Source organism: Lynx rufus, unplaced genomic scaffold (genome assembly GCF_022079265.1).
Source record: "Lynx rufus isolate CCGP_SWC_20201006 ecotype Redwood Valley unplaced genomic scaffold, mLynRuf1.p SCAF_18, whole genome shotgun sequence".
NCBI lineage: Eukaryota > Metazoa > Chordata > Mammalia > Carnivora > Felidae > Lynx > Lynx rufus.
The window spans coordinates 5,826,177-5,853,710 of NW_025814832.1; the positions used below are offsets into that span (position 1 = coordinate 5,826,177).

The following is a 27,534-nucleotide window of genomic DNA, read 5'->3' on the forward strand; positions in this document are numbered from 1 at the left end:
AGACAGAAAGAGACAGAACACGAGCAGGATAGAGGCAGAGAGAGAGGGAGACAGAATCCAAAGCAGGCTCTAGGCTCTGAGCTATCAGCACAGAGCCCGACACAGGATCTGAGCCGAAGTCAGATGCTTAACCGACTGAGTCACCCAGTCACCCCTCAAACCCAGGACCTCTCAGACCCATCGCAGCCACGTCTGCAAAGCCTGGTGCTCAGGTCGGGCAGTGACTACTGACCTGAACCCTGCCAGGGATCAAGAACACCGCGGGTTGACACACGCTGTGTTAGAGCAGGCCCCAAGGTGACGTGGCACCCTTGACGCTCAGGCTGGCGATGGGAGCAGAACACAAAGGAACAGGGAAAGGAAACAAATGGTCCCGCTGTCACCCTGCACCAGGCACTCCAGAGGCCCTTTGCTTGGTACCTCTCGCCACTCTTTTAGCTAATGCCTCCCGAGGGCCCAGTCTGTACCGATCGGTGGGTGTTTGGGATACTGGGTGGTGAGAATGCCTACCCCCAGCAGCTCATGATTTATTGGGGAGACAGGAGACCTGGGTTCTGTCCTGACCCTGCCACGGATTTGCTGAGACTTCAGATGCATCAGCTTCCATACCTATCCAGAGGGATGGAATCAAAGAAGGCAACTGGGCAGTCTGGACAGTCTACCAGGCAGCTGGACAGTCATAAACGCCACGCACTTCAAGGGGTCATGTAAAGGGAGGCCTCTTGCACAGGAAAGCCGACAGCAAGGTAAGGAGTACACGGAGACACTCCCAGGAACCGCAAGCGGGAGAGTTCCTTTTCACTAGGGATGGGAGCATCTGAGATCAAGCCAGGGCACCAACCTCAAGTGAAGGGCAACGCACACACATTCTGGGTATGACCGTGCATCCAAGGCCCGACTGTCACATGTTTGATAGCTCAAATAACTGAATATCTGCATTTCCTGAGGCAAAACCAACCGGGTGCTCTGATGCTGAGTCCATGGGATTCTAGAGGATTCCACGAATGGCAAATAGTAGTACCCATCTCATGAGACTGCTAGAGGTGTTAAAGGAATTAGCACATGTATTTGCAGCAAGAATAGCCAAATATGTGGAAGCAGTTACAGGGAATAGGGATTAGAGTGAGGCAAACTTGTAATCATCCCTTAAGACCCTGTCCTGGTGCCCTCTCCCTTTTGAACCATCCCTGAGTAATGTAGATTCAGCTACTTCAGCCACGCCATCCCTCCATCACTGCATGTATCACTCTGTACCATAATTATCCATCATTCTTTTCTCTAAGTTTTGCACTCGCTGAGCCCAGGGAAACAGTGTCTTTCCTCAAGCAGTTTGGTGTCCCTAAACTGAACTTGCTAAAGCCTGAACGAAGGATGGCTTTGGCATTTTGAAGCTCATTGCAGCCTACTCCTATTTTTCATTCATCCATTCCACAAAGATCTTTGAGCTTCTCTTCGTGGTTTTTCTGGGACTCAGTTTATCTTAAACCAATTCCATCCATCATAATGCTGCATTTAATTTGGGATGGGAAGGAAGGAGACAAATGGATGGTGACAGTGATGTGTTAGGATGATGAAACATTTCCAGGATGGTGGAAACAATCCATACCATACAGGAATACTGGATTGGAAGTATTATAGTAAGTGGAAGTATAAGAAATGATAGTTTTCCATAGAAGAATGTATAAGAGAATTTCTGTTACAAAAAAGGAATTTTTTTTCCCTGTAGAAAATTATTCTACAGTTATTCTCTGAGGGTGAGACATAGTGGGTCCAACATCTGAGAGATCTCTCTGTGCCACTGACTCCCCTTCCCTTTCCCCAAATGCAAGCTAAATATTTCAGTGACCTGTTTGGAACACTGGCATCATCCAGCATCACTGGACTTCTGTAACCTGGGCATTTTCCATGCTGTCAACATTCCCCAGCTTCCTGGACCCCTGCCACCAACTGGAAAACTAAGAGGCCAGACGGGAATTAACCAGAGCGCTCCCTGCTGAGGGAAAAAAGTACCCAGATGCTGAAATCCAGGCAATGTGGCTTAGCTAAATAAAATCTGGCTCCACGATGACTCCTGTATCAGACCCCACCCCCACCCCACCCTGCTGATCAGCTGCCGCCAAGGACCTGGGACCAGGAAGCAGTCGGTTTACGGAGGATGCACCACATAGGGTGATGTAACAGCAGGAGCAGGTCACCCACAGACCAGGAGCCCCAGTCATAAATTAGCAAACTATACACCCAGCTGGGGACACTCCCTTTGGAAACAAAAAAAACAGACCTTTATGCAAAAACGGCTCCCTGGATGACACTGGGTGGGTATAAATATAACTTAGCTGCCAGTGTGCTCATAACTCTGCGGTCAGTTGAGCCTGGGACTTTCTGGCCCCAAAGAACTCAGCATCGCTGGTCTGAGACCTCTCGGTCACCCTCGGTGAGGCGCCCGGGCAGTTTGAAGTGGTTCCCAAGGCCTCAGGCACAGGTCTCCCCGGCGTGCTTGTCCGTACCCTGCTGAGGCAGCGTGGCCAGCGGCGAGGTGAGGTGAGCTGTCTTCATTTCTGGGGAAGCTACTGTTTTGAGGGGGTTTTGCTTCTTCTGGTTTGGGAAGGTCCAGAAAACCGTGGGAATTTTCTGCCTACAGAGAGAAACTGGTGGAAATCTAAGAAATGCCCACGTGAGGTTCGGCCACTTGGAAAGGGCATCTTGTTTAGATTTTTTTCCCTGCAAAATTTGCTACAGTTCCAGGAAAACCTTTTTGGCAAATTCAGATTGGAGAGCGGGGAGAAATCTGCTAGGAATCTTTATACAGGCGATCCTACACAATCCTTTTTTTTTTTTTTTTCAACGTTTATTTATTTTTGGGACAGAGAGAGACAGAGCATGAACGGGGGAGAGGCAGAGAGAGAGGGAGACACAGAATCGGAAACAGGCTCCAGGCTCTGAGCCATCAGCCCAGAGCCTGACGCGGGGCTCGAACTCCCAGACCGCGAGATCGTGACTTGGCTGAAGTCGGACGCTTAACCGACTGCGCCACCCAGGCGCCCCCTACTCAATCCTTATAATGTGCGCCTCTCCCCTCACAAACGAATTCTGTTGAGTATTATTAAGCCCATTTTACAGATGAAGAAATGAGTCTCAGGTAAATAACTCAATCCAGGTCATGCAACTAGTAGACCCAGGACTTGAACCCAGGTTTGGGGGCCTCTAAGATTCCTACATGGGCCACATCACCACACTGCCTTCCAACGCAGAGGGTTTTGCCATTGAGAAGGCATGCTGGGGGCTAGCCTGGACCAGACCTGGCCCTCCACTTAGGTGTCCCTTTTTTGCCCTTTAAAAAAAATTTTTTTTAGCATTTATTCATTTTTGAGGGACAGAGAGAGACAGAGCAGGAGTGGGGTAGGGGCAGAGAGCAAGGGAGACACAGAATCCGAAGCAGGCTCCAGGCTCTGAGCTGTCAGCCCAGAGCCCGATGCGGGGCTCAAACCCACGAACTGTGAGATCATGACCCGAGCCAAAGCTGGATGCTCAACCAACTGAGCCACCCAGGCACCCAGCCCTTTCTTAAAGGAGGTGATCTCCAGTGTTGAGGGCTGAGTGCATTTTTTCACAAACGGTTCTACAAATGATCTCACAAATAATGATTCTCTCCCCTCCGCTGCCCGTGCTTTCTCCAATGGCAGGTGTAACATGACAGTTGCTAGTTAGACTGCTGGGAGTGACCTTGCAGGACCAGGCAAAGGCACCCATGTTTCAGTGCACGTGGGCTCCTCCCCACCTTGCCCCGGGGTCAGGCGGGCCAGCAGGTCCTATGAAGGAGGCTCACAGGGTATATGTGCTTTGCGATCGCTATGCTATGGATTCAGTGTTTCTCCTTCAGATTGTCATGCGGCTTTGTAGAACTAAAATCTATGTCCACGGATCCCCAGATCCAACCTCAAAATAGGAACGGAGATTGCAAGCACGGATGAAGTGGCTGTTTGAGGTTGTTTGTGTCAGCTTCTGTCCCGATTCCGGAGCGAACTCACCGTATCGGGAAGGCTCAGTTCCGTAAACTCTTCCTAACCTTCTGTCACCATCTCCTTCCCCTTCCTCAGCCCCGTCGGTGAAGAGCCTCTGAGTTTCAATCCACATAAGTGACCTGCTTTGCAAAGCATAGAGATGGCCTGTCCCTGGCAGTTTCTGTTCAAGGCCAAATCCCACCAGTACAACTTGACTGAAGAAACAGACATCAACAACAATGTGGGGAAGGCCGTCTGGGCCCCCTCTGGGTAAGCTCTTCCCTGTTACCACCTGCTGCTTGTCTTCCCCGGGGCTTCCATGCCCTGCCCTGTGCGCCAACTCAGAATTCCTCTCCCTGCCTCTGGCGTCTCACTGGAGGTCTCAGATGTCCCCGTAGGAATTCAGCACAGGCACTCTTTAGTGGACACCTCATCGCGCCTGACACTATGTGTAGAATGAAGGGACATGGCACAATCCTGGCCCTCAAGGATTCTGGAATCTCTGGGGGAGGAATATGGGAAGGGAGTATGGAATATCTGACTTGAGAGGAAGAGGCAGTGGGGCCCAGTGGTTAGAATAAGCAACATCCCGGCTGACGTTCGATCCCATTCTCTCTGGTGTGCAGGCTTCACGAACTGGTAGATATTTTGAATATCAGCCTGAAGGGTAGCAGGACATTAGACAACCCGTATCCAAGCCTTCTGCTGGGCTGTGCTAGCTGGCCCTGTGCTGTCTCTTCACCTGCTGTGTGACCTCTCTGATGCTCAGACACAGCAGGAAGACACCAGTGGGACCCACCCCGTAGCCGGTTGAGGATGACACAAGAGTGTGCATATAAAACACTTAGCAGTGTGCTCATACGTAGACACACTTGATTAATGGTAGGGTCTCTTATCATCTATTGGGCAACCCGAGTTACTGAGTAACTCTGTGCCAGGGTCATACAGGGCACTTCACGTGCGTTGCATCTCAACTGATGTCCACAGCCGCTCCGTGGAGTGTGGGTCATTGTCTCATTTTACAGATGAGGAAATAGAAGCTCCAAGAGGGAAGTGACTCCCCCCAGGTCACACGACTGGTAATTGATCCCCACCCATGCCCCCACCCAACCCCCAGCCGCCTGTAGGAGAAGCAAGCCAGAGACAGAACTGAGAGAATTAGCCAGCCAACCAGCCGGTCAGTGAACAGGCTTCCAGAGCATGCTAGAAGAGTCCAAAGCCTCAAACTGGAGGAAGTAGAAAGACAAGTTAATCTGCATTAACATGATCTTATGAATCAGAACAAAGCCCCAGTCCACACGGAGCTGCCACATAGCCCCGCAGCCCCCAGAGAAGGTTTCCCGTGGACATCGGTGGGCAGGATGGCAACCTTGAGCGCACCTGCCAGAGGCCGCAGAAGAGTGGCAAGGTTAAGAGCACGGGCTTGGAGAGAAGCAGGTGGCTTTGCCACTTAATAGTCCTGCGGCCTTTGGTAAGTCCCCTAGCCTCTGAGCCTCTGTTTCCTCACCTGTAAGAAGGGGGTAGTATTGCTTATCCCCTGGGGTCGTGGTAAGCATGAAATGAGTTTTCAACTCAGTCCTGTGCCTGGCAGAGAGGAAATGCTCCGTAAATGGCATCTGTTGTGGTTGTCTCTGTTATCGCGGATGGCAGCTAGGACGAGGTCGAGCGATGTTGAACAGGGTCCCCTCCAAGGGCTTCGCAGAAGCGAGGTGGGCTCAGCGGACTCGCAGAGAGGGTAGGATGTGGGGAGGTCAAGACAAGTAGCAAAGACATTGCAGGAAGCGGGTAGCGTGGGCAAAGATTCAGACAGAAGCCAGCATGACTGTGTTGGGGGCTGCCATAGGAGAGGCAGGGAGCCGCTGCAGGTTCTTGAACAAGACAGTCCCCGTGTGGGGTGTGGGTTGAACTGGAGGAGAGCAACATTGGAAACCAGGCAGTCTGCACTGTGGTGGCCAAGAGACCGAGAGATGAGAGTGCAGGGTTGGACAGCCTCTAGATGTCCTCCTGGCACTTCAAGACTCAAATGCTGCAGACCGACAGCAGCAGCATCCTCCCGGGATCTCAGGAGGTCACCAAATCATGTGTCCCTTCCTTCTCTTCACGTCCCGCCTGCAGCACCCCCCTCTCACCACCCCAGCTCCAACCTCTCTTACTCCATGACTTCTAGCAAGCCCTGCTTCTGCTCTAGAGTCTACAGTGGCTCCCCATGGCCTGGCATCACGCTGACGCTTGACTGTGGCTGTTCCATATGACCCCAATCCACCCCCCATCTTTTGAGATCATCCTGAATGCCCCTCCTCTCCTAGCCCATCAGTGTGGCCTACTGCCTTGAGCCCCAGATCCCACACCTTCTAATAGCACTGACAGTTAGTCCTGATTTGTGTTTTGGGACCACTCAGGAAACCTGAGCTGTAGGTTGACTTGAGGCAAACTAGCTCACTTTACTCATCTTTTTAAGCCGGGGTGAGCTGATGGAAGTACTGACATAGGTATCAGAGGCGATGGAGAGAAAATATCACATTTAATTCATTTAACCCTCTTAACACTTCACAAGGAAGGACCGTTCGTTATCCTCCCACTGTAGCCATGAGGACACAAGAGCCTAGGAGGTTTGAGTAAAGTTTTTTAAGATTTATTTATTTTTAAGAGAGAGAGAGAGAGAGAGAGAGAGAGAGAGAGAGAGAGAGAGCGAGCACAAGCAGGGAAGGGGTAGAGAAAGAAGGGGACAGAAGATCTGAAGCGGGCTCTGTGTTATCAGCGCAGAGCCCGGTGCAGGGCTCGAACTCACAAACCGCGAGATCACGACCTGAACCGAAGTCGGATGCTCAACCGACTGAGCCACCCAAGCCCCCCTTAAGTAATTTTTAAGATCTCAGAGCTGGAAAATGATAGAGCCAGCAGTCAAACCCAGCAGTCTGGCTCATAAACCCTACCCTAAGCCGCCACTCGGGCCTGGGCATGTTCTAGTCCACAAACAGTGATTTGCTGAGGGCTACCTACCTGGCTCTGTGCTGGGACGTTTTGGAGATGTCAGTGAAGCCCTTCTGTTTATCAGTTAAATAAGCAACAAATTGAGCCATTTAGTAACCGCATACACAGCATCTAAAAATAGCAATGTTTATAAAGTCCTAATTATGGTGTCAGTGTTGAGGCAGGAACTATTATTACCCTTATTTTACATTATTACCCTTATTTTACAAGGTTGGGTGACTTACTCAAGGTCAGCATCTGGGAAGTCATAGAGCTGAGGTTTGAACCAAGCCCAAAATCATAACCTCTACACTCTAAGGACTCTCCCTACGGGCCTACTATGGGCCAAGAAAGGGACCAAGAGAAGAGTTCCTGCTGTCAAGGAAGGAATGGGGAAATGATGTCTTACTAGTTCTGGGAGGAAGGAATGGGGAAATGGTGTCTTACTAGTTCTGGGAGGGGTACATGCAGAATGGGATGTTAAAGCGCTTTATATATTAGGGCAGAGGTGGGGCAGGCAGAGAGGTAGACAGCAGGTTATAGGACAATGTAGGTGCACTAGGATCTCTTCTGGGGAGACTGGAGGGGGCCTGGCCTGGCTGTCGTGTGGGCAGGAGTGGGGTGGGAGAAGGCTTTGGGGAGGAGGTAGGCCCAGCTGGACAGCTAGCCTACACTGAGGGGGGATGGGGAGGATGTTCCTGTAAGAGGAAGCGGCTGTACAAAGGGGATTTTATCCTGAAGGCAACGGGAGCCAATTAATGTATTTTGATTTTAAAAAGCAATTTTCAAATCCATTCAGATGTAATGAGACCAAGAACCCATTATAGGTGACTAATGATTCTATATTTTATGTAAACAAACGATTAGGAAGTGAGCACGGTGCCTGCACGTGCGCATGTGTGCCTGTGTGTGGGGGGTGTGTGTGTGTGTGTGTGTGTGTGTGTGTGTGTGTGTCAGAGAGAGAGAGAGAGAGAGAGAGAGAGAGAGAGAGAGAGAAAGACGGAGAGAGAGAGAGAGAGAGAGAGAGAAAGGCAACTGTGGGAACACCTAGGTGAAGCTACATGGAATTTGGAACAAAGTTGAGCTCAGTGTTTCTAGCTGGGCTGCGATTGGCTCAGAAAAAATAGGTACCCTCTTTCATTCCACTTTAATTCGGCTTTGGGATTAAATACACTGTCCTACATGCAGGAGGGCCCCCCTGTTCCCTGAGGTTGAGGGCTACTGTCCTGTCCCTGTCTGGACCCTAGAAGTTACCCTGCTTCCGATGTAGGGAGCCAGTCACATATGGAGGAAAGTCAGGAGGCACTGTGACTTTCAGGTAGCAAGGACCAGGCCCCTGGAGGGGACCTGAGGGGGCTTCTCCACCACCAGCTGCCCACCCTTCCTCTCACGGTGTCACCCCCAGCCCTGCGCTTCCTTTTGGCTTCCCTTCCTGGAATCACACAGAACTCGCCAAAGAGAAATAGCGCTTCTTTGCAACAGCCTTGTGAGTTAACGGAGCTTAGGCCTTGGCCTGAGGCTGCTGTGTGCTCTAGGGCAAGATCCTCAACCTCTCTGAGCCCCCAGCTTCCTTCTCAATAAAGAGGAAACCATATAGAACTGTCTTCTCGACTGGATTAAGTAAGGGATAGATGAAATAACAGGAAAGTTTGCTTTCTAAACCATAAAGCGCCAGATGGTGGGAATCGTTACGATAACATACACTGTTTCATGAGGAATAAACCAACCCGAGGCCGGCCGTGCATGTCCAGGCTCCTGGCCCGAAGAAAGTCCAGTGGCGTCCAGCAGAAGGCCGACTTCCCTGCGGACGCCGGGTGGGTGTAGGTAGCCCGGGGCCACGGCCGGAGAACCGAGAACGGAGGCGCCGGCGACCCCCGCCTGGGCCTCTGGCCCGGCGCGGGGCGAAACACGGGCTGGGCCGGCCTCCGGCTTGCTCCGCCCCGGGGCGGGGGCTGCGGGGTCGTGGCCATAAAGGGGCCGGGGCGAAGCGGGGCGCCCTCCGAGCTGCGCCCGCGCCGGGGCCATGCGCGAGGGGCTGGGCGCCGCGTGTGAGGCCGCCCGGCCCCGGCTCTGCCGGCTCCTCCGCAGGATCCTGCGGCCGCAGCCCGCCTTCGGTCCCCGCCGAGCCAGGTACCCCCCCCCCCCCCGCCGGGCCGGGTCCGCCCTGGGAGGGTGGCGGGCGGCTCCGCACCGGGACCCGGCTCGAGCCCGGGCGCGGCCCCGGCCCGCTCACAGCCTCGGTTTTCCGTGAGAGTTTGAGGGTTGGGACGTTGGCTCCGTAGGATGCCGACGAGGATGTAAAGTGGTTTTCTCGTTGAGAACACAAAAGAGGTTGCGGTTTAGTAGCCGCAGATGACCCACAGAAGCCCCGCGTGCACCCACGAGAGGCGTCTATGCGGGCTGGAGTCAGAATTGTGGATGTTTCCGCGCTTGGGACCTTTGTAGATGTTTCGGCGCTGGGGCTGCTGCACACTAGGACGGATATGATTAAGAGAGCAAAGAGGTTCTTGTTTTACAAATCAGACCCGTTTCCCAGAGCGTCCCTTCGCCGCCGCCCACCCCCCACCCCCATGCGTGCAGCGGTGGGCGGTGGGCAGGAGTGGTAACTGCAAGGGAAATCATGACCCCCGTTACCCCAAACAAGCCACAAACTGCTGCTCTGACCTCAGCCATCCGCAGTCACCCCGGCGCTTGTGGATAGGTCCAGGTCTAAGCACCACACTCCAGCACTCCTTCTGACGGCAGGCTCTTCAAGGGTCCGCTGCTCCCATGAAGGACCAGACGGTACTGAGCATAGCTGTGGGTTTAGCCAAATTGCAGGAGTGTCTGGATGGACTATGTAGTAATTTGGCAATAAGTATCCAGATCCTTAGTGTGCTCACCTGACTTATGGCCACCCTGGCTCCCAGCAGCTAGCCCAAAGAAATTAGCTAGCTACCTGGGGCAGAAGGTAGCTAGGTACCTGTGCCTAGCTTTGCTTATTCGTCTTTCAAATTAAAATAAAAAGATTCCTAATTTATGAAGGAATTGACGGTCACACAGTAAAAGTTGGAAAATGCAGAAGCCTATAAAGGAAAATTGAGAGTGTCATCATCTCAGTGAGACTGTCATCACTGTTATTACTGGCATTTCCCCTAGGTGTTTTTTTGTGCTTGTACACACACACACACACATCATCATCATCATCATCATCACCATCACCATCAGACCATGTATACAGTAGTGTGAGGCATTATTTATAATAGTCTAGAAACTGGACACAACCCAATTATCCAACCATAGGCAATGAGGTCATCTGGACCATCTGTATAGTAGATTTTCAGGTGGTTTTTCATATTTGGTGGCAGTAGTTCTGTGCAGTGTACAAAGACATTGGTTTTCCATCTAAACGTGACTTCTCAAATCCTCCAGTCCTATGGCCACAAGTAAGTGACAGGAAGCAAGAACAAGCAGGGTGGAGGTTGGAGTTAGAGGTGACCGCGAAAGATTAAGAGCAGTAAGTCATTGCCTCACTGAGAACCCCAGCCTAAAAACTCTTCCGATTTAAGGAGCCCTCTGAAGATTGTTCAGCCATGGCTCACCTGTTCCGAATGCACAGATTACCCTATTCTGGCTTTTTTTCTGGTGGGGCCCGCCAGTCCTCATCAGGGGAGTGATGATAGCAGGTCGCACAGAAAGTCTGTTGGGTCACTTGATTTAGATAGAAGTTGCTTCCTGATACGTATTTATGTTCTCGTAAAAGGATACCGTCTCTTTATAGTTATAAATCAGGTAACTACTATATAATGTATGTAGTTGATCATATAATGTTAATTTAAATATATAGTCATTACTTTTCCCAATAACTAAAGTAATACATGCTCATTCTTCACATGCCAACATTACAAATACGTATAAAGTGGAAAATGAGAGACCTTTGAAATACTTTCTAACTTCCTTTCCCCTTGGATGTGTGTGCACACACATGCCCGCCCCAGAAAATACCCAGAAGAACGTGGAACACAGCTTTCATACTGAAACCCCCCTATAGTGTGATTCGTCCCAGGAGGAGGCATGTGTGGGGTATGACTGTTGGGGGGTACTCACCTGTAAGCGGCCTGGGGAGGTCACAGGCTTTCTTTTCTCTGTAGCATTCGCCAGAAAAGCGATCCTGAAATCCCAAACCAGAGGCAGTGGTTTCTTTGCCTTTTTTTTTCCCCTTAAGTTTATTTATTTATTTTGAGAGAGAGCACGCAAGCGGGGGAGGGGCAGAGAGAGAGAATCCCAGGCAGGCTCCATGCTGTCAGTGCAGAACCGGACTCGGGGCTCCATCTCACAAACCATGAGATCATGACCTGAGCCGAAATCAAGAGTCAGGCGTTTAACCGACTGAGCCACCCACGTGCCCCGGGGCAGTGGTTTCTGAGTGATTTCAGACTGTTAGGGCTTTTTCCTCTTCAAAGGACAGGGAAAGTTCTTTACATCTCCTGTTTTAAAATAAATATAAGCAATATATTTTTTAAGAGTCCTTGACTTCCAGATACACTTACTGAGATATTTATGAATGATGTGATGTCCCATATTTGCTTTGAAATGATAGCAGAGGCTGGGAGAATAGAGTTCAAACAAGATTGGCCATGGCGTGATACTTACTGAAGTGGGGCTGAATCTGGGCGAAGGGCCCATGGGGATTTATTATATCATCCCTTCTACTTGCATATGCTTCACATTTCCCCTAATACAAATTTAGGATAAGTAACGAAACCAAGATATATCAAGGGCTTGAAACAAAAAAGCTTAAACAAGTGGGTAGTGGGCAGTGCTGCTGGCCTGGGAGGGCGGGCCTGAAGGAGCCATTCTCTGTGCACTCATAGGATGACTATATTTGTACCTGGCTTTGGGAGGGGCATCTTCCCAGAGCTTCTGTGGGTCATTTGGGCGGCTAGCTTTGACTCGGCTCCTCTCCTGTTTTTTTGGCTTTGTGGTGGGTGGGTGGGGGGAGGCAAGAAAAGAAGAGGAGGAGGGAGGGTGGTGTTGGTGGGGAGATTGGGTCTGTCTGTCTGGCTGCCTTCCCCACCACATACACACATCCTTCTCGACCGGCGGCTGTGACATTCACTCCTACCGTCTGGGCCTCGGTTCCCCCTCCATCAAATGAGGGGTTGGCAGAGGGGACTCCAAGATCCCTCTTTGTCCTGAGATGCTTTACCTCATGATGACTATTTTCTTTTGCAGTCTAGTGACACAGGATGACCCCAAGTGTCACAGCCTCAGCAAACACCGGAATGAGCCCCCCCAGTCCCTCACGGGGACAGTAAAGGTCAGTGAGTCATATGGGTGTGGGAAGCCCCCTTCCTCCCTCGCGTAGGCAGATGCAGGAGGAGCAGCCTGGTGGAGGCTAGGGCCTGGGCAGTGCATGGGGACCCCCAGGGGCACGGGTGGGGGTGAGGAAGGGCCTTGGGAGAGCGGGAGTAGTGGCCCCTGTGATGCTATGGCCCCCAGATGATTTGCCTGTGCGGGCTGACAGGCACGGATGAGAGGAGGCCGTTCATGGAGCCAGGGGTAGGACACCCCAACATAAAGCAAGCTCAGCAGCTGAGCCTCAGTCCCAGCGCCCAGCCTCTAGCCCACAGATTCCATCTTTCCTAAGAGCTTTGGACCTCAGCGTTCCAGAGAGGTGGGCAGAGAAATGGGCGAGAGGTAGGAGAGGAGATGGTTTCCATAGTCTTAAATGCCTGCACGGGAGGCAGTGGTCCATTCTTCCTTGTGCTGAGATTTCTGTTCTCTGCAGTATTGGCTGTGACCGTAGTCTCCCTTACAGCTAACCTTAATCCCTCCTGTTGCAGTTCCTCTGAGGGAGAGTTTGGCAGGGTCCTGGGTGAGGAGAGAAGCCTGGCCAGTGGCCCAGGCACCTGGAGCTCTTAGCAGGCACTGGCCCAGGTGGCCAAGCTGCTGGGAAAGGAGGAGGGACACAGACCGACATCCTGACCTGTGTCCCCAATCATGGTTCCCCGCTCCAAGCCAGAGTAGGGCTCAGGGGAGACCTGTGGGGTCCTGGAGTGAAGGCGTTTGTAAATCCTTGGTGTTTTCCCCCCCTTAGACAGTTCCAGAATCCCTGGGGAAGCTGGATATGCCCCCGTCGGCCTGCCCACGGCACGTGAGGATCAAAAACTGGGGCAGTGGGATGACTTTCCAAGACACACTTCACCACAAGGCCAAAGGGGTGAGAGGTCTGGGGCTCAGGGAGAACGACCCTTGTCCCAAGCTTGTGAAGCCGTTAGGGCCCTTATTAGCTCAAATGGACATCCTCCTGGGCAAACCAGACAGTCGTCTGCTTGGGCACAGGGTGCTGGGAACAGAAACCAGTGTTCTTCACAAATAACAGAAGAAGTAAACGATGCCCGCTCCCTATTAATCCCCGTAATGGGTAATCTGAAGGTGAGATCAATGATTACAGAAAGAAACTCAATCTTTCTTAGAGAGACAATGCAGTATTGGGGACCTTTCTTTCTTTTTTCTTGCTCTCTCTCTCTTTTTTTTTAATCAGGGAGAATTTTCTAATAGAACTGTCCAAAACTGAACTGAACTACATCAGGAGATAGTGAGATCCCTGTCACTGGAAGGATTCAAGTGCTATTTGATAGGGAGATTGGAGAGGGGTTCAAGCATCTAGTGAGTAGTTGGGAGTAAGTGTCTTTAAGGCTTCTTCTGCTAAGTGTCTTGTTCTAACTATAGAATGCATTCTGGGAGTGCCTGGGTGGCTCAGTTGGTTAAGTGTCGGACTTTGGCTCAGGTCATGATCTCATGGTTCGTGAGTTTGAGCCCCGCATCGGGCTCTTCTGACATCACAGAGCCTGCTTCTGATCCTCTGTCCCTTTCTCTGTCTGCCCCTCCCCAGATCACATGCTCGCTCTCTCTCAAAAATAAGCATTATTTTTTTAATTAAAAAAACATTTTTTTAATCTTTATTTATTTTTGAGAGAGAGAGAGAGAGAGTGCGAGAAGAGTGCAAGCGGGAGAGGAACAGATAGAGAGGGAGACACAGAATCTGAAGCAGGCTCCAGGCACCGAGCCATCAGCACAGAGTCCGACGCAGGGCTTGAACTCATGAACCGTGAGATCATGACTTGAGCCAAAGCCGGACGCTTAACTGACTGAGCCACCAGGCGCCCCCAAAATAAACATTATTAAAAAAAAAAAAAAAAAAAAGAACGCACTCTGATTGTAAAGTGGAAAAGAATTGAAAATTCCAAGACCATGAAAACAGAATGATTTTCCATACCTTCCAGAAATTACCACAGTTAACATTTAGGTGTACTTCTTTCCAGTATTTTTTCTGTGCCATCCTCTGACTTTAGGATTTATATCCTCTCCTTGCAATTCATTTTGGCTGAATACTAATAGTGTGTACCCAGGAACCATATCAGCCTCTTTAAATGAGAAGGTAGTTGACATGTCCCAGGGATCGAGCTGTTGACTTTGCCAAGTCTGAGTCTGGCTGGGGAGCAGAGCCAGAGACTGAGCCCGAGGTGGTGGGAATAACCCCAGCTCACACCCACTTGGGTGAGCCAGTAGAGGAAAGGAGATGTGAGTGGGGAGAAAGCTTGGTGGACCCCAAGGAGGAGGTGCCACCGGGGTGGAGAGGGGCAGCAAGGAGCTGGAGCAGCTGGAGTGGAAGGAAATGGCCAGGAGAGATGGCCCTGAAGGAGGACTTGTGTCAACACCTTCCCAAGGGGCCAAGCAGCCCCCTTACCACCTGCTTCTCTCTTTCCAGGATCTTGCTTGCAGGTCTAAGTCTTGTCTGGGAGCCATCATGAACCCCAAAAGTTTGACCAGAGGACCCAGGGACAAGCCTACCCCCCCAGACGAGCTTCTACCTCAAGCTATCGAATTTGTCAACCAGTATTACAGCTCCTTCAAAGAGTAAGTCTCACTTGGGCAGGGTTGCTGCCTCCCCCTTCCCCTGAGCTCCTCCGTCTCTAATCATTTCCCTCTGACCCCAGGCCCTTTTCCTTCCCAGATTCACAGTGAGCCCGGGGCTAAAGGATAGTTCTCCAAGGGGAAAGACCCCAGAGTAGGTTCTCATAATCATAAGAAAAAGACACATAGTTGGGGCGTCTGTGTGGCTCAGTCGGTTAAGCGTCCGACTTCGTCTCAGGTCATGATCTTGCGGTTCATGGGTTTGAGCCCCACATCGGGCTCTGCGCTGACAGCTCAGAACCTGGAGTCTACTTCGGATTCTGTGTTTCCCTCTCTCTTTGCCCCTCCCCTGCTGGCACTCTGTCTCTCTGTCTCTCAAAAATAAATAAACGTAAAAAAAAAGAAAGAAAGAAAAAGACACATAGCAGTAGTGGTTGAAAGCATAGGTGTAGGAAAGTGACGGAGTGTACCCGTTTGGATTTGAATCCTGGCTGCACCAGTAGCCAACCAGTCCTGTACCCTTGGGAAATCTGTTTACCCTCTCTGTGAGTCAACTTCCTCATCGGTAAAAGTGGGGTGAGATTAGAACCTGGCTCAGAAGATTGTTGCGAGCCTTCAAGTAAGTTTGTGCCAAGTTCCCTTTCATTATGAAGTGTCTCGGATAGAAAGGACTTTCGAGACCACCTGGTCCAGCCTACCTCCAGCGGGTGTGAACAGGGAAGCCCGGTCCCAGCTGGAGTCCATGCCATTTGACCGGGAGAGAGCTAGTCATGCTCTTCGCACTGAACTCTGTATTCCTGGGTCTCATGAAATATACGATTATCAACTTAGGCCCACTTACAACTTTAAAATGAAATACACACAGGGGTCGTAAGACAAGAATGACTGAGGGAAGGCACTTGCTGTTTTATGGGCTGGGAGGGGAGTGTGGCTTTTATGGTATACGTCACGCGGCACTTTACTGCATGAAGTGAGTCCTAGAAGTGCTCCTGGGACCCCCATGGTGGAAAGAGTGGTTCCTGGTGATGCCGTGTCCCCTCTACTATGACCCTACAATGTCTGAGCTGGAGGGGGCCTTGAGTTTATGCAAAGGGCCCTTACTTTCCGGGGTCTCTGATCCTCAACCCTGGCTATGCATCGAGTCACTTGAGGACTTTGCAGAGTACTGATGCCAGGGTACGCTGGGCCAAGGGCATTGGGATCTCAGGAAGTGCGGAGGAGGAAGACGTCTGTGTTCTTTAGAAGCTCCTCCGGCTATTCTAATAACTGGATTGAGAAATCTGTTGGGGGTTGCCTGCTGTGTGTGCCGTGTAACCACACCTCTGTAGAAGTGCTTTGTGACCAGGAGGCTCAAGATCCTTGGGCTGTCAGCTCTGTCAATGAGTAATGAGCCTTTCAGAGTCTGGGAATTCTCCTGATGGGCCTCATCGGGCCACGGTCTCAACACTAACATTTACTGAGCACTAAGTATGTTCTGGGCCTTGCATAAGTGCCTTGTAAGTAATGCTCACCACAACTCTATGAAATAAGTATCATTATTACCCTCCCCATTCTACAGACAAGGAAACTGAAGCCCCTGGGTGAAATAATTTGCTTGAAGTCAGATGTTCGGGGGTCCCGCAGCTGGGGTTTGAACCCAGGCAGCTTGGCATCAGAGCGTCTGCTTTTAACCTATGTTGTAGCCTCCAGCTCTTTGACCTTGAAGGTCCCAACTTCTGTGCAGCCAGAGGCACAGACAGCTGGCGAGTTAGGTCTTGCTTGTGAATGAAGGAGTATAGTTAGAAATGGTAACTTGCTGAATGTTCTGTTCAAATCCGTTGGCTTATGCCAAAAGCTAGACTCTTTTTTTCAGGACAAATAGGTATCGTAGCATCTGGAGTGCCTCAGAAATGGGACTGTATGAAAACGGTGATAGAATATGAAACTTGAAGGGGATCAGACAAAAATGTGAAAAAAATCATCCTTTCTTACATAGTCCCATAGTAACACCACGCAGGGTGCTCCAGGCATGGGTGTCCTCGAGATTGGTACTGTTTCCATGCTTGGATGTATCTACGAGTCTCGCTAGATGCTTTGCTGGGGAGGGAGGGCTTCCAGTGTGGCGGCCTTAACCTCACCCAGCAGGTCCTTAATGCCAGGAGTATCCTTGAAGATAAAGAGCCCCAAATGTTTTGCCTTTGAGCTTTTTTTCTTTAATCAAGCAAGAGTTGTCAAGACAGTCTTCATCCACAGAAAGGCCATTTTGTTCTGAGTTGTCCACTGTCCTTAATCAGCAGTTCATTCCTTAAATAGCTTTGTTTGGTGCCATTTCAAATAGTCTTTGGTGTTGATTGGAAATCTCAAGGTTGCTGTGTGTATGTGTGTGTGTATGTGTTTCAAAGCCTTTCTGACTGAATCCCTCCCTGGGGGATATTTTTGCAGCCTGGGAGGGGAGGGAAGGAACAGTTTGGAAATCTCTCCTGGAATTGCTGGCTGAACAGTGCGGGGGTTGAGAAACGACACACTGTAAGGAGCCTGTGCTGTTGGACCGGGCTGTGGAGGACTCCTCCCTGAGTAGGCCCTGGGGCCCTGCAGGCTGAGTCCTGAGAGCCCAGTGCGGTCCAGGGAAGCGTGGGCAGGCCCTCAGCGCTTTGCACTTGCAATTCCCCCCTAGGGTGGAGGGTGGAAGGTTAAGGGCCTGGGCTTGGCATCAGGGCAACCTGCTTCTGAGTCCTGACTTTGCTGTTTATCACACTTGCGTTTCTGGGCTGCTACTTAACCCACTAGAGCCTTCCTACCCCACGCTACAAAATGGACACAAAAATGCTTCCCCCAGAGACTCGGTGAGACCCCAGCTGTGAGTGGCTTCGCCCAGTGCCCTGCTCATAATGAGTACTTGGCACACGGGAGCTGCCGTCGCACGGGCTGCTCCTCTCCTGGTCACAGGATGGTGGCCAAGAGGCAGGGTGTGGCTGTGGCTTGGTGAGTACTTCCCCGGGTGTTGCAGGCATCTGAGAAGGATTTTGCACTCCTGGCTGATGCTTGCCAAGTTGAGGTGAATGTAATTGGAGAAAAAGCGCCTGGAAACAACCAGGGTGCCCACAGAATCAGGACCAGCCACGTAACTGGCAGGACCCAGGGGAGAAATGAAAACGTGGGCTCCCTGTTCAAGCTGACTGAGAATTCCAAGACCGTGACAGCAGAGCATTAAGCCAAGCAGGGGGCCCTTCCAAGCTGGGGGCCGGTGTCGCAGACTTGTGAAACTGGCCCTGAGGGGACAGCCTCTGTGAGGGCCATCTTGCCCTCCTGGTGTCCTAGTTCAGTTCCTGCTTCTGTGGCTGGAATTAGTCTCCATCTAAGGCCATCTCATTGTTGATCTTCCTGATGTCTTCCTGTCCCCCAGGGCAAAAATAGAGGAACATCTGGCCAGGGTGGAAGCAGTAACAAAGGAGATAGAAACAACAGGAACCTATCAGCTGACGGGAGATGAGCTCATCTTCGCCACCAAGCAGGCTTGGCGCAACGCCCCCCGCTGCATCGGGAGGATCCAGTGGTCCAACCTACAGGTGGGCGTCCTTAGACCTGATCGGGAGAGGACCTGGGTGGCGGGCAGGCCCCCAGCAGGTGGCTCCGAACAGCCGGGTGGAGCTGTGCCCGAGACTCCCCACTCTGGTTTTCTCTTCACGTTTGTGACCGTGAGATGGGGACTCGTAGGGCTTCCCCCTCGAAGTCTAGAATGTGGTTTCAGCACAGGATTTCTAGCTGGCCTTTTCTCACACAGATATAAAACCAATGACCTTGTTCTTATTACTGTTGAGGCCCTGGTGCCACAACAGAGGTTGTCAACCTCGACTGTTTGAATCCTTGGCTCCTAGAAAACATTTTCTTTATCCTAGCCTCATAGGCATGTTTACGTGGGGGGATCGTTTATTGCTGGATAATATAGGAAGTGCTTGGACAGAGAAATTGATGAGAAATACCAGTGAAACCAACGCTGGCTGAAATAAAATGTGCTGAGAGCCCTGTGAAAAATGGGCTGATGTTGGGGCACCTGGTGGGTCCGTTGGTTAAGCGTCCAACTCTTGATTTCAGCTCAGGATCTCAGGGTTCATGGGATCGAGCCCCATGTCGGGCTCTGTGCTGACAATGCAGAACCTGCTTGGGATTCTCTCTTTCTCCCTTTCTCTCTGGCCCTCCCCCACTCATTGCTCTCTGTCTCTATCTCAAAATTAAATAAAACTTAATGAAATGTGCTGATGTTATCAAGGCACTAGGCTAGGGCTGTGATAGGGTTTTGATGGCGTCTTCCAAGAGGGGTTGCCTGGGCTCCTCAGGTTGGGGCAGCCCTGAGACGGGAGGTGTCAATGCAGAGAGGAGAACATTCTCCTCCGCTTGGGGTTTGGGTGGTGGGGGTTTTGGACCATTCCCCCCTTCCCTCATTAACTTAGCTTCTGATCAGCCCCGAGGCCTCTGTCCTCACAGTCTTTGATGGTGTGGGCTGGGTGGGCTGTGTGCAGGTCTTCGATGCCCGGAGCTGTTCCACTGCCCAGGAAATGTTCGAGCACATCTGCAGACACGTGCGTTATGCTACCAACAATGGCAACATCAGGTGGGTGCACCTTTCCCAGGGGTATGGCTAGGGCCCACCCTACCCCCCCACCCCGAGTCTGAGCCAAAGGACACAGATGGGTTTAGGGGAGGTATCTCTGGCTCCAGGAGAAACCAGGGAGATAGAGAAAGGAGAAAGACTCAGGCTTCTTTGTCAAGCCCCAGTAGTGAGAGTAGCCTCCATGAGCTTAGCTCCCCTCACCAGCCCATGACCTTGGTTTCCTTCCGACTTGAAACCATTTGGAAGGGATGGGGGGATCTTTAAGCAGCCACTTCTTCACTGCTTGGTCAGGCTTTCCACTTTTTAGAAGGGCTGAGAGGTTGGCTTTGCAGCTCAAGGCTCTAGTGTGTCGTTTTTCTTAGAGCCAGGAGAATCACTCTTCATCAGTAGCCCCTCCTGCCCTTACCTTTTTCTATTCCCAACCAAAGAGGTCAAGGCCACTAGGACTGGATGGTTCATTCGGCCATTCATTCATTTTTTTGTTCAGCAAACACTCAGCGCCCACATAATGGGGACCCAACCCATGACTAGACGTGGCAGTGGGGTGGGGGCAATGCAGAGGTGACCAAGACCTAGGACACTGCTCCAGCCCACTGTCCCTGGTACTAGACAAACATCCAACTAACTAGACTGCAAGAGAAATGTGGTGCAGCCAGGGAGGAGGCTGGGAGAGCTAACCCTGCCTGAGGGATGGGGAATGCTCCCCGGAGGCGTGGTCCCTGTATCGATCTTGAAGGAAGGGGCAGAGGTGGGAGGAGAACAAGGGAGAGGGTATGTCAGGAAGGGGGCAGGTTGCACAGAGGCAGGGAGAGGAGTTTGGTTCGACTAGGTCAGGTGCAGAGCCCTGGGGAGTGGGAAGACAGGAGGCAGGGGGTGCACTGTGGAGGCTGGCTGGGAGCCCCTACCAAAGCCGAGGGGTAAATGGCGCTGTCTTTGTCTTGGGAAGGTCGGCCATCACCGTGTTCCCCCAGCGGAGTGATGGGAAGCATGACTTCCGGATCTGGAACGCTCAGCTCATCCGGTATGCTGGCTACCAGATGCCTGATGGCACCATCCTGGGGGACCCTGCCAGCGTGGAGTTCACCCAGGTACGGGATCCAGCCTTGGTGGCCGACAGAGTGGAGCCAGAGGGGCCGAGGGGTCTGGGTGTGTAGACTCACCGGGCCTGTCTTGCCCCCAGCTGTGCATCGACCTGGGCTGGAAGCCCAAGTACGGCCGCTTTGATGTGGTGCCTCTGGTCCTGCAGGCTGATGGCAGAGACCCTGAGCTCTTTGAAATCCCGCCTGACCTCGTGCTCGAGGTGCCCATGGAACATCCCAAGTAAGCAGGGTGTATGTTATGGGTGCTGAGGGTGTATGTTGACATGTATGCTCCATTCTTTTCCTTAGGGAGATCCCAATCCTCAGGCCCCCCTCCCGCTCCCCTAAAGCCCAGCCAGCAGCAGCTGGTGTCCAGAAGGGCTGGCTTTCAAGTCATGCCTCGTCAACGCTTGTGAAGCAACCATGGACTTGGGTCTTGGGCCTCAGATTTATGAGGATATGTTGATAATGAGGGAGAAGCAGGGGCTTAGACGGATGGGGCCCTAAGAACTTGGGAAGCAGTGACCTTGGGAGAAGGACCCCCAAAAGGCTCTAATATCCTCACACTGAGCAGTCCAGGCCTCTTGCTTCCTGCCAACTCTCTGAGCTGGCCCTCATCTAATGTGGTGAAAGTATAGGGCTATGGTGACTTCTGGAGCAGTCCCGGCTCTGGGCAGCTCTCATAATCACAAAAATACCTCCATATATTTGGGACTCACTATGTGGCAGGCATTGAGCTATGTACTCTTCTTTTTGTCTCTTGAATATACTGAAGTCAATCCCACCTCAGGGCCTTTGCATTTGCTGTTCCCTCTGCCTGACATGCCTTTTCCTCAGAAAGTTAAAGGATTCATTTCTTCTTGACAATGAGATATTTCCAGAATGTCACCCCCTCTGAGAAGCCTATCCTGAACACTCTATCAAGAGCAGATACCCTCACCCTCCATCTACCACATCACCTTCCTTTTGTTTTTCTGTTTATTTGTCTGTTTACTTGTGTATCATCTAGAGTCTAGACTGTAGTCTGTAAGCTCTTTGAGAATGGGGATCTTGCCTTTCTTGTTCAGCCGTAGATCCCTAACACCTGGAAGGGTTCCTGGTACATGGTAGGTGTTCAATGATAAATATTTCTGAAATAAATGAATTTCCAAATGAGTGATAATGTTATCTTCACAGTAATCCCATGAATGGGATGCTGTTGTCTCTATTTTACTGGTGGGGTTACTGAGGCTCCGAGAGGCTAAATAACACCCCAAGGTCACACAGCTGGTAAGCAGTAAGGCAGAACCTGAACCTGGGCTTTCTGACACTAGAGTCCTTAACTGCTATGTTATGTTGGGCTCTCAGTGTTTAGCACGGTGCCTGTCACACACGTGTTGCTTCAATACATGTTTGCATGAACGGATGAGTAAATGAATGCTTAATTAATGACTCATACCTACTGTGCCCAGTTCACCTCTCCAGGTTGCATAAACTCAGAGAAAAACACTTGGAAAGGAGTTTTCTTAGTTGAGTCTTTCTCTGAAGGCTTTTTTGTGTGCTGGTGGGGGTGGTGGTGAGGATGGGCAGAAGCGCAGGCCTCAGTTCTCACTGGCTCTGCGTCCCTGCCAGGTATGAGTGGTTCCGTGAACTGGAGCTAAAGTGGTATGCCCTGCCTGCCGTGGCCAACATGCTGCTCGAGGTGGGTGGCCTGGAGTTCCCAGGGTGCCCCTTCAACGGCTGGTACATGGGCACGGAGATCGGGGTCCGGGACTTCTGTGACGTTCAGCGCTACAACATCCTGGAGGTAATGAGGCCCGTCCGGCGGGGCCAACCGTGGACGTGGGCTTGTGCAGGAGGAGTCCCGGGCACCAGCTCACCCTATCGCTCTGCCTCCGCAGGAAGTGGGCAGAAGGATGGGCCTGGAAACACACAAGCTGGCCTCACTCTGGAAGGACCGGGCTGTCATTGAGATCAACGTCGCCGTGCTGCACAGTTTCCAGGTATGTCGTGTTTTGTGGGTCTGGAGACTTTCTGATTAGGTCGTCTCCGGTCATCTTATGCTTGACTCTCCCCTTGACAGCATTGTCCATTTCCTCACGCCTCAAACAAGTAGCGAGCACCCGGTCTGTGCCAGGCGCTGTGGTAGGTGCTGGGGGTGCACAGACCTATAAGCCCTCCTACTCGCTCTCGCGCTTCTCATGTAAACTGAATGCTTCCAGCAACAGGCAGCTCCTTACCTTTCAAGACCTGTCGGTCCTTGTCAATTTCAGGGCTTGAGCACTGAATCCTATTCCCTGTCAGTTGCTCAAGGACTTTGCTCCTGAAAACTGACCCCCTTCTTCTGTATCATTGGTGTCTTCCTGTCTGCTGGATCATTTTCAGCAATGACCAACTGGCTATAATGGTTCCCGTCTCAGAGAAATAACTGACCAGCTAGCCAAATAAGTCCCCCAGCTACCACCTTGTTTTCTTGCTTTGCTCTGTAGCCAAACCACTGTAAGGTCTTGCTATACCTCCTCATCCTCTAGCCACTCCAGTGAGGCTTGCATCCTCTTCTGGTCCCTCTGGAATTCTTGCTGTTTTCCAAACTTCACCAAGACGGTTCCTATCTCAGGGCCTTTGCACTTGCTTTCCCCTCTGCTTAGAATACTCCTCCCACAAATCATCCCATGACTGGGTCCTTCCCTTCATCCACGTGTCTATTCACTTCCTTGGAGTAGCCCTTCCTGACCATGCCGTGTAGATGGCACCCTTCCCACACCTCCATCTTGTCCCTCTCTCTTCTTCCTTTACCTCTGTCTTTATTTTTCTTCAGAATTCTTATTAGCTCCTGACGTGACAGAGTACATCTACTTCTTGCCTTTCTGTTGGGGCTGGGCATTGCCTCTCTTGTTCATTGCTCTACCTGTAGAGTCTAGAAGAGTGGCCCTGTAGAGTCTAGAAGAGTGGCCATGGTAGATACTGAAAAAACTATGAACTTGAGTGAGTAAACGAGAGCCCACGTCCCCATGGGCAGGCGCTGCTCTTGCTTCCCTATACTGAGTGAATGTACCCACCCCTTGGGCCCATGCACAGGTCAGTTCTCACGTGGGACCGAGCCCTCTGGTCTGTCTGCTGCTCTTACTCATATGATCGCTCTCCTTCCTTTTGGGAAGGAGGCAGGGGATGTGTGCATATTTTACTTTAGAGGCTGAAACCATCTCCACAAAGCTGGCAGATACCCTGGGGCCAGATCGCTAGGAAGATGCTCATTCATTCATTCAGCCAAGTACTTTGAGCCTTTTGCATCAATCAGGCACTGGGCTTGGCCCAGGATGTGAGTGGTGAACAAAAGAGACAAAAACCTTTTCCTGGTGGAGTGGGAAGGGGAGTTGACATTAAACAAACATCCAGTAAATATTTACAATCACACTGTTTCCCAGGGCTGGTCACCCCAAGGGCAGGTCAAACTTGTGCTTGATTGTTCTGAGGGTTGTGGGTGGGCGGGGGTTCAGAGGCGGAACAGGAAGAGCACCACCCCCCCAGGGCTGGCCCAGCTCAGAAGGACCCCGCTGGCCGCTGGCCGTGGACCACACATCCTGACTCCTGGGGGCTCTGCGCACCAGGCCTGATACTGCAGGATGCAGATACGTCCCAGAGAATCTGCCAATCCTCAACTGTCTCCCGACCATTACTGACCACGTCCCCCCCCACTGCTTGAGAGTCTCCAGGACTTCCTTGTCACCCTCCTTCAGGATAAACTTCCTCATCTGTACACCGGGGATAAATAATAGGTCCTCCCTCACTGGGTTATTGTGAGAATTAAATGAAAATGCATGCAAAACATTTAGCTGTGCTGCCTGGCCCATAGTGAACACTCAGTAAGTATTTGTTTTATTGTTGCTGTTATTTATTATTATCGTTGTCAGCTTCTCAGCTCAAAAGTGGCCTGGCACCCAGGAGCTGCTTGTACATGTATAAGATTTTAGAAGGCCTGTTGCGTCCTCCATCCGGAGGCTCCTTCCTCTTGTGCTTCTGGCCTTGACTCAGGCAGTGTCCTCCTCCAGGAATGCCCATCCATCGCCTAACTTGTGCCTATCTCTCAAGACTTGCCTACTCTTAGATGCAGTCTCTGGAGTCCCCTATTTCTCCTCCAGGCCTCTGTCTGGGCTACGCCCCTCTGCCCTCCAGCAGCACCTGTCTTCACCTCCCTTGTACCTTGTATCAGACCACATGAAAATGGCCTCCCCCCCTTAGAGCATAATCTAATGCAGAAAAGGGGCCACGTTTTCACCTCTGTAATGCCAGTGCTTTATGCAGTGCCTGGCATTAATAGATAAAGATAGATAGAAATAATAATAGCAGCTAACATTTATTGCACACATTCTGTGCTTTACTTATGTTAACTTTTTTTTAGAGTTTTTAAATTATTTATTTGTTTATTTATATTTATTTACTTAGAGTGTGAGCAGGGGAGAGGACCAGAGGGGGAGAGAGAGGGAGGGAGGGAGGGAGAGAATCTTAAGCAGGCTCCACACTCAGCTTGCAGCCCAATGCAGGGCTCGATTGCACGACCCTGGGGTCATGACCTGAGCTGAAATCAAGAGTCAGGCTCAACCAGCTGAGCCACCCAAGTGCCCCTACTTGTGTTAACTTATTGCCTCCTTTCAGCAACGTTACAATGTAGAAACTGTTATCAACCCCCTTTTACATTGGAGGAAACTGAGGCTTAGTGAGGTTCAGGAACTAATAGCTCAAGGTCACATGGCTAATAAGAGGCCAAAGTTTGAATCATGACATTAAACAAATGTCTCCTGACTTGAGTTGCCCCAGACATTGAGGGGTGTGGCTGCCTTTGTTGGATCATTCCAGGAAGGCTCAGACCCCTTGGCTTCTAACTTTAGGATGTGGCACATTGTGCTGACTTGTCTTCCATATGCTGCCGTTTCCCCAACACTTAGTTCTCTTCAGAGATGTCTAGTTCCTTCTTGGCTGAGAGAGCCCCATCCTCAGGGAAGTGACTCCTGGAACTCTCAGTACTAACAAGTGGCAAAAAGACACTATGGTTGGATTTGTCCACATCCAGAGGGAGCCATTTGTGGGGAGTTTGGGGAGACTTGTAGGCATGGCCTGAGAAGCTGACTCTGTCCCTAGAGGGCCAAGGGGGGGGGGCCACCATGTGACCTCTGGGCCGACTATGACTATGGTGATTTCTGGGGCTCCTTTGGAGGCTCTGAAAGTGCCTTCCATTTGGGTATTTACTTTCAGCAGCGAGGAGGTGGCCAGGAGGAACTGTTGTCACATTTTACTGACCTTGGGAGCCCCGCTGACAGACCATGCTCCTGAGTCCCCCTTCCCTTGCCTCAACCCCCCCTCTTTGCCTCCTTCTACTTCAGAAGCAAAACGTGACCATCATGGACCACCACTCGGCTGCGGAGTCCTTCATGAAGTACATGCAGAACGAGTACCGGTCCCGAGGGGGCTGTCCTGCCGACTGGATTTGGCTGGTGCCCCCGATTTCTGGCAGCATCACTCCCGTGTTCCATCAGGAGATGTTAAACTATGTCCTGTCCCCTTTCTTCTACTACCAGGTGAGGGAGGGCCTTCCTCCCCTCTCTGTCTTGGGAGCTCAGGGGTGGAGAATGTGTGTGTGTGTGTGTGTGTGTGTGTAGGTGTGCATGCGTGTGCGTGCACGTGCTCGTGTATGTGCGTGCAGGTGCGTGTGTGTACACGTATGCATGCACGTTCACGCTCACTCATGCAGGACACACGGGGCAGGGCCGGGGACACGGGCCTATTTGTAATGCTTGTCAGGATGCTGAACAGCAATCGTCCATTTCCGCAGAGAGTGGGACTTAAGGAAAGACCTTTTATTTCACCTTCAGGGGTCCAGTGCTCTGATGGGGCTTAAGCTTGAGGGTGACCGCCATTGCCCCCACCTCAACCAGTCACATCCCATAAGGGTGAAGAGTTTGGCTCGAGGGTCAGACACACCTGTGGGCGACTCTGCCACTTCCTAGCGGCATGGTCGTGGGTGGGTCATTTCACCCATGGGAGCCCTGATGTTCTCGTTGTGTGGATCCCGTGAGCTGGTCTCTGCCCAGCCCAGAATGCACTCTGTAACCATCCCCTATTGAAACCCGTTCACTTTTTGTCATAAAGGGCTTCGGCTAGATTCGGGGAGGAGCCTCCTCACTTTAAGATGCCAGGTAGAGGGACTGACTGCCGGGGACAGCGTGTGCCTGTCGTCATAGTGCCTTATTTCACTCAAAGCTGTCCGGTTTGGACTATACATCACGTGGTCTGCCTAGTGGCACTAAAAACGAAAGAGAAGTGGGGCCTCTTCCTCCTGAGGGGGCACTAATGGAGAATAAAATCCACTGGCCACCTGGTATGTGCAAGTTCCAAGCTGGACCCTGGAGCCGCAACTCGGAGGGAGACAGAGCCCCAGCCCTCCCTGCCGGGGCACCCAGGGACCCCCACCTCACAAAGCGCACAGAGGGTCCTCTGGCTCCCTCGCATCCCCAAGCCCCGGCCGAGCCAGGGCCCACCTTGCCCTCACAGGTGCCTTCTTTTCTGTAGGTGGAGGCCTGGAAAACCCACATCTGGCAGGATGAGAAGCGGAGACCCCGGAGAAGAAAGATTCCGTTCAAAGTCTTGGTTCAGTAAGTGGGAGCGGCCTGCACTGACGTCTCACCTGCAGCCCTTTCTTCTAGCCAGCCTGCCCTTCTAGGCCTTGAAGGGTGGGGAACAAAGAGAAACGATGGTCTTTGTGGAGTTGGGCTCACAGAGGTCCAGACGCCAGTGGGGACCGCCTGCCACCATCGTCCCAACCTTCCCTGTCCTCTGTTTTCCCACGGGGCTGAGTCATGGGTTGAGTGGGTGAGGGGAGGAGAAGGGCCGGGAGTCAAGGTCGATACCTGGTAAGAAACATGAGTTCTTTTCCCACAAACTGCCACCCTTTAGACACTGTCCCTCTTCCATTCTCTATGACCCGTGCGTTCCTCTGGAAGGGTGAGTCAGCACAGTGTCTGTCTGT

General features: G+C 51.6%; 1 protein-coding gene across 1 annotated transcript in view; it reads left to right on the forward strand.

Annotated features, from left to right (window-relative positions):
• The first annotated feature begins 4,158 nt into the window (after positions 1–4,158).
• The window catches only part of NOS2 (nitric oxide synthase 2), a 37,218-nt gene continuing 13,842 nt past the window's right edge, over positions 4,159–27,534 (forward strand). Inside the window, exons 1-12 of the mRNA XM_047080747.1 lie at positions 4,159–4,268; positions 12,183–12,267; positions 13,048–13,170; positions 14,722–14,870; positions 18,250–18,412; positions 19,364–19,455; positions 20,402–20,543; positions 20,636–20,775; positions 22,146–22,320; positions 22,415–22,516; positions 25,892–26,086; positions 27,078–27,160. Coding sequence (XP_046936703.1) covers positions 4,159–4,268; positions 12,183–12,267; positions 13,048–13,170; positions 14,722–14,870; positions 18,250–18,412; positions 19,364–19,455; positions 20,402–20,543; positions 20,636–20,775; positions 22,146–22,320; positions 22,415–22,516; positions 25,892–26,086; positions 27,078–27,160 — 1,559 coding nt within the window. The remainder of the gene's footprint in view (positions 4,269–12,182; positions 12,268–13,047; positions 13,171–14,721; positions 14,871–18,249; positions 18,413–19,363; positions 19,456–20,401; positions 20,544–20,635; positions 20,776–22,145; positions 22,321–22,414; positions 22,517–25,891; positions 26,087–27,077; positions 27,161–27,534) is intronic.